Source organism: Paramormyrops kingsleyae, chromosome 3 (assembly GCF_048594095.1).
Source record: "Paramormyrops kingsleyae isolate MSU_618 chromosome 3, PKINGS_0.4, whole genome shotgun sequence".
NCBI lineage: Eukaryota > Metazoa > Chordata > Actinopteri > Osteoglossiformes > Mormyridae > Paramormyrops > Paramormyrops kingsleyae.
In genome coordinates this window covers 43,944,554-43,950,553 of record NC_132799.1, presented here as the reverse complement: position 1 = coordinate 43,950,553, position 6,000 = coordinate 43,944,554, and the positions used below count along the sequence as shown (strand labels likewise).

At 43.4% G+C, this 6,000-nt stretch overlaps 1 protein-coding gene across 1 annotated transcript in view; it reads left to right on the top strand.

Annotated features, from left to right (window-relative positions):
• Positions 1 to 340: 340 nt before the first annotated feature.
• Positions 341 to 6,000, top strand: part of LOC140588418 (uncharacterized) — a 78,055-nt gene continuing 72,395 nt past the window's right edge. Inside the window, exon 1 of the mRNA XM_072710406.1 lies at positions 341 to 672. Coding sequence (XP_072566507.1) covers positions 660 to 672 — 13 coding nt within the window. The 5' untranslated portion in view covers positions 341 to 659. The remainder of the gene's footprint in view (positions 673 to 6,000) is intronic.

Sequence of the window (6,000 nt, the reverse complement as noted above, 5' to 3'; positions counted from 1 at the left end):
GGGAGGAGTTGGATCCCAGCCTATTGCACGTAGCAACTGCACGGCTGCAAGTGGTACATCATGGTACAGAGACTGGTGTCCAGCATGGGGATGGAGAATCACCAGCTGAGGAGGATGACCATTACGGACAGCAGCTGCCATCACCCAGCTCTAGAAGGGAGGCTTCCCCTGCAGCTCCAGCATCCACGACTGAGGATGCTAATGGGCTTCCTGAGGCTCTCCCCTTGGCCTGGGGTGAAGATGAGCCCTCATCTCCATCCTTATCTGTGGCTTCTGACACTCAACCTGGAAGTCAGATTGAGCCAGAACATGCTGAGCCCTCCAGCTCCACCTTCTGGATCCCTGTGGGCCCTAACAGCACGTGGCAGCAGCTTGAGATCGAAGGCCGCAACTACCTGCGGAAGCTGGATGAGCTCAGCATCCCCGAGGGACTCTGGGGCATTACGGACTACGGCGATGACCACACCGTGGTCATGTCCGTGCATGTCCCCGTGCATGTGAGCAGTTCTCTGCGAACATGGGGCATGAGGCAGGAGGAGAGGCCTCCTCAGAGGCCTGCTGGCACCAGTCAGAGGAAGCGCAAGGCCGAGCCCGACGACACCAGCGGCTCAAGTTCTCCTCCACCGCACAAGAGGCCCATGTGCTTCTGACTGGATTCCATGTTTTTACGCTGTAAGTTACATTTTTATTTCAACATAATTAGAAGATCCCGCAGGAAAATATTAGTCAGTTACTTAATAAATGACCAAAAAGTAGTTGAATAGGAAAGCTGGCCAACGTGTCTGTGTGCTTCCACTGACTGGCACCCTGACATATAATGATTTTTAACAACGAGGGGGAAAAATTCATACAGTAAATTAGTTAACAATAATTAGTAATCACCTATAGTTCTCATTTATCATAATGTAAAATTGAAAAACCTTTTCTGACTATTAATCTGCACAATTTAATAATTTAATTAATATTACCTAATTTGTTTATCATTTTCTGCAATCACTGTGCGTTTAAGCAAGTTTTAAAACTAGCTGTGAAATTGTTGATGCTGTTGTTGATCTGAATGTTGCTGACAGAGCCTTAGGATACGTCTCTATACACATGAGTGAGGGGATGGATGCACTATTCTATGGAGGCCTCTGAAGAGAAAAAAATTATCCCAATTTTATATTGAGAGGGATGGTTAATTCCTTTTTAATGCAGACAACGTTAAAAGTCCCTGTTCTGCCGTTGATCTTTTGCATGCATGCTATCATGTATTAGTTTACTCTGTATTTTGATCACATGTCAAACTAAAGAATTTTTGGTCGTATTTTTGTTCCTAATTTTGAAGTAATTGTAAAATAAAAATGTTGTTCTTTTCCGCCGCCATGCTTCGTCTTACTTGTGAAGGTTATGCTTGCATTGAACTTGCTTTGTAGACAGTAAGATCCTGCCGGCATTAATTCTCCACTGTGTGGTAATTTTGAGAAATTGCGCACGTTTCTTATCCCGTCAGAATCGGTAAAACTAACGCCATGCGAATGTGTCTTAGCGCAGAGTTTAAAATATTTACGGTTTCCGGTCAATGAAGGCAGTTTGAAATAAAACAAAAACGGTTAAACTTTCTGGATGCGCAAACTCTCGCTCTTGGCAAAACGGTGCAGATAGTTGAGATAAAGGACTGTTACTCGATGAGATTTCGAATCCATCACTCCTTAAACGTGGAGAACATGGATCCAGAAGGTATTAATGATTATAGTGATTAAATGATAATAAAGTTGTAGCTCCCGGTATGTGACGGACGAAATGAACGGCCAAGTCTGCATTGGCCTAATGCTTGTTAGTTTTGAGGTAAAGCTGATAAGTAACACCTTTGGTTTTCGAGGTAAAATAACCGACCTGTTGAATAATTCAACTTTAATCTACAGAAACAAATGTATTTTGAACTGCAAACGGATACATTGGAAGCAGAGTTTTAAAATGAGAAAATGTAACGATGTGATAGGAAATGCCGTTCGTTATACTCCCCTTCTGTCTCCCATTCTTGCTCATCTTGTTTAAATAATAAGAAAATGAAAAGCAAGATCACTGTTAGTGACAAAAGTGCAGGACTAATTGCGTTTCATTTAATATTTATTCATTTGGATATGTGTGAGAGTAAGCGTATGCATGGATGTTGTCTTCTGGTTTAGCTTTCTTAGCTTTATCGGTAATTCACATTATTTCATTTATCTGACAATCTGAAGCCCATGGACTCATTTTAAACTGATTTTGTAGTAGAGTATTTATCCAGTTATTGTCATGTTCTTATATATCTCTCTGTGTTCCATTTTGTCCCAGTTCATGAGTTTGTGGAGGACAAGTTCATCTCCATTCTGGTTGTGAACTTCGAGAGGAGCCCACTGACCATGGAGAACTTGCAGTCTCTGGCCCTCAGTGTCCCTTCATTTTATTGGCGGCTCACTGGGGAGGAGTTGGATCCCAGCCTATTGCACGTAGCAACTGCACGGCTGCAAGTGGTACATCATGGTACAGAGACTGGTGTCCAGCATGGGGATGGAGAATCACCAGCTGAGGAGGATGACCATTACGGACAGGAGCTGCCATCACCCAGCTCTAGAAGGGAGGCTTCCCCTGCAGCTCCAGCATCCACGACTGAGGATGCTAATGGGCTTCCTGAGGCTCTCCCCTTGGCCTGGGGTGAAGATGAGCCCTCATCTCCATCCTTATCTGTGGCTTCTGACACTCAACCTGGAAATCAGATTGAGCCAGAACATGCTGAGCCCTCCAGCTCCACCTTCTGGATCCCTGTGGGCCCTAACAGCACGTGGCAGCAGCTTGAGATCGAAGGCCGCAACTACCTGCGGAAGCTGGATGAGCTCAGCATCCCCGAGGGACTCTGGGGCATTACGGACTACGGCGATGACCACACCGTGGTCATGTCCGTGCATGTCCCCGTGCATGTGAGCAGTTCTCTGCGAACATGGGGCATGAGGCAGGAGGAGAGGCCTCCTCAGAGGCCCGCTGGCACCAGTCAGAGGAAGCGCAAGGCCGAGCCCGACGACACCAGCGGCTCAAGTTCTCCTCCACCGCACAAGAGGCCCATGCGCTTCTGACTGGATTCCATGTTTTTACGCTGTAAGTTACATTTTTATTTCAACATAATTAGAAGATCCCGCAGGAAAATATTAGTCAGTTACTTAATAAATGACCAAAAAGTAGTTGAATAGGAAAGCTGGCCAACGTGTCTGTGTGCTTCCACTGACTGGCACCCTGACATATAATGATTTTTAACAACGAGGGGGAAAAATTCATACAGTAAATTAGTTAACAATAATTAGTAATCACCTATAGTTCTCATTTATCATAATGTAAAATTGAAAAACCTTTTCTGACTATTAATCTGCACAATTTAATAATTTAATTAATATTACCTAATTTGTTTATCATTTTCTGCAATCACTGTGCGTTTAAGCAAGTTTTAAAACTAGCTGTGAAATTGTTGATGCTGTTGTTGATCTGAATGTTGCTGACAGAGCCTTAGGATACGTCTCTATACACATGAGTGAGGGGATGGATGCACTATTCTATGGAGGCCTCTGAAGAGAAAAAAATTATCCCAATTTTATATTGAGAGGGATGGTTAATTCCTTTTTAATGCAGACAACGTTAAAAGTCCCTGTTCTGCCGTTGATCTTTTGCATGCATGCTATCATGTATTAGTTTACTCTGTATTTTGATCACATGTCAAACTAAAGAATTTTTGGTCGTATTTTTGTTCCTAATTTTGAAGTAATTGTAAAATAAAAATGTTGTTCTTTTCCGCCGCCATGCTTCGTCTTACTTGTGAAGGTTATGCTTGCATTGAACTTGCTTTGTAGACAGTAAGATCCTGCCGGCATTAATTCTCCACTGTGTGGTAATTTTGAGAAATTGCGCACGTTTCTTATCCCGTCAGAATCGGTAAAACTAACGCCATGCGAATGTGTCTTAGCGCAGAGTTTAAAATATTTACGGTTTCCGGTCAATGAAGGCAGTTTGAAATAAAACAAAAACGGTTAAACTTTCTGGATGCGCAAACTCTCGCTCTTGGCAAAACGGTGCAGATAGTTGAGATAAAGGACTGTTACTCGATGAGATTTCGAATCCATCACTCCTTAAACGTGGAGAACATGGATCCAGAAGGTATTAATGATTATAGTGATTAAATGATAATAAAGTTGTAGCTCCCGGTATGTGACGGACGAAATGAACGGCCAAGTCTGCATTGGCCTAATGCTTGTTAGTTTTGAGGTAAAGCTGATAAGTAACACCTTTGGTTTTCGAGGTAAAATAACCGACCTGTTGAATAATTCAACTTTTATCTACAGAAACAAATGTATTTTGAACTGCAAACGGATACATTGGAAGCAGAGTTTTCAAATGAGAAAATGTAACGATGTGATAGGAAATGCCGTTCGTTATACTCCCCTTCTGTCTCCCATTCTTGCTCATCTTGTTTAAATAATAAGAAAATGAAAAGCAAGATCACTGTTAGTGACAAAAGTGCAGGACTAAATGTGTTTCATTTAATATTTATTCATTTGGATATGTGTGAGAGTAAGCGTATGCATGGATGTTGTCTTCTGGTTTAGCTTTCTTAGCTTTATCGGTAATTCACATTATTTCATTTATCTGACAATCTGAAGCCCATGGACTCATTTTAAACTGATTTTGTAGTAGAGTATTTATCCAGTTATTGTCATGTTCTTATATATCTCTCTGTGTTCCATTTTGTCCCAGTTCATGAGTTTGTGGAGGACAAGTTCATCTCCATTCTGGTTGTGAACTTCGAGAGGAGCCCACTGACCATGGAGAACTTGCAGTCTCTGGCCCTCAGTGTCCCTTCATTTTATTGGCGGCTCACTGGGGAGGAGTTGGATCCCAGCCTATTGCACGTAGCAACTGCACGGCTGCAAGTGGTACATCATGGTACAGAGACTGGTGTCCAGCATGGGGATGGAGAATCACCAGCTGAGGAGGATGACCATTACGGACAGGAGCTGCCATCACCCAGCTCTAGAAGGGAGGCTTCCCCTGCAGCTCCAGCATCCACGACTGAGGATGCTAATGGGCTTCCTGAGGCTCTCCCCTTGGCCTGGGGTGAAGATGAGCCCTCATCTCCATCCTTATCTGTGGCTTCTGACACTCAACCTGGAAGTCAGATTGAGCCAGAACATGCTGAGCCCTCCAGCTCCACCTTCTGGATCCCTGTGGGCCCTAACAGCACGTGGCAGCAGCTTGAGATCGAAGGCCGCAACTACCTGCGGAAGCTGGATGAGCTCAGCATCCCCGAGGGACTCTGGGGCATTACGGACTACGGTGATGACCACACCGTGCTCATGTCCGTGCATGTGAGCAGTTCTCTGCGAACATGGGGCATGAGGCAGGAGGAGAGGCCTCCTCAGAGGCCCGCTGGCACCAGTCAGAGGAAGCGCAAGGCCGAGTCCGACGACACCAGCGGCTCAAGTTCTCCTCCACCGCACAAGAGGCCCATGCGCTTCTGACTGGATTCCATGTTTTTACGCTGTAAGTTACATTTTTATTTCAACATAATTAGAAGATCCCGCAGGAAAATATTAGTCAGTTACTTAATAAATGACCAAAAAGTAGTTGAATAGGACAGCTGGCCAACGTGTCTGTGTGCTTCCACTGACTGGCACCCTGACATATAATGATTTTTAACAACGAGGGGGAAAAATTCATACAGTAAATTAGTTAACAATAATTAGTAATCACGTATAGTTCTCATTTATCATAATGTAAAATTCAATATCCTTTTCTGTCTATTAATCTGCACAATTTAATAATTTAATTAATATTACCTAATTTGTTTATCATTTTCTGCAATCACTGTGCGTTTAAGCAAGTTTTAAAACTAGCTGTGAAATTGTTGATGCTGTTGTTGATCTGAATGTTGCTGACAGAGCCTTAGGATACGTCTCTATACACATGAGTGAGGGGATGGATGCACTATTCTATGGA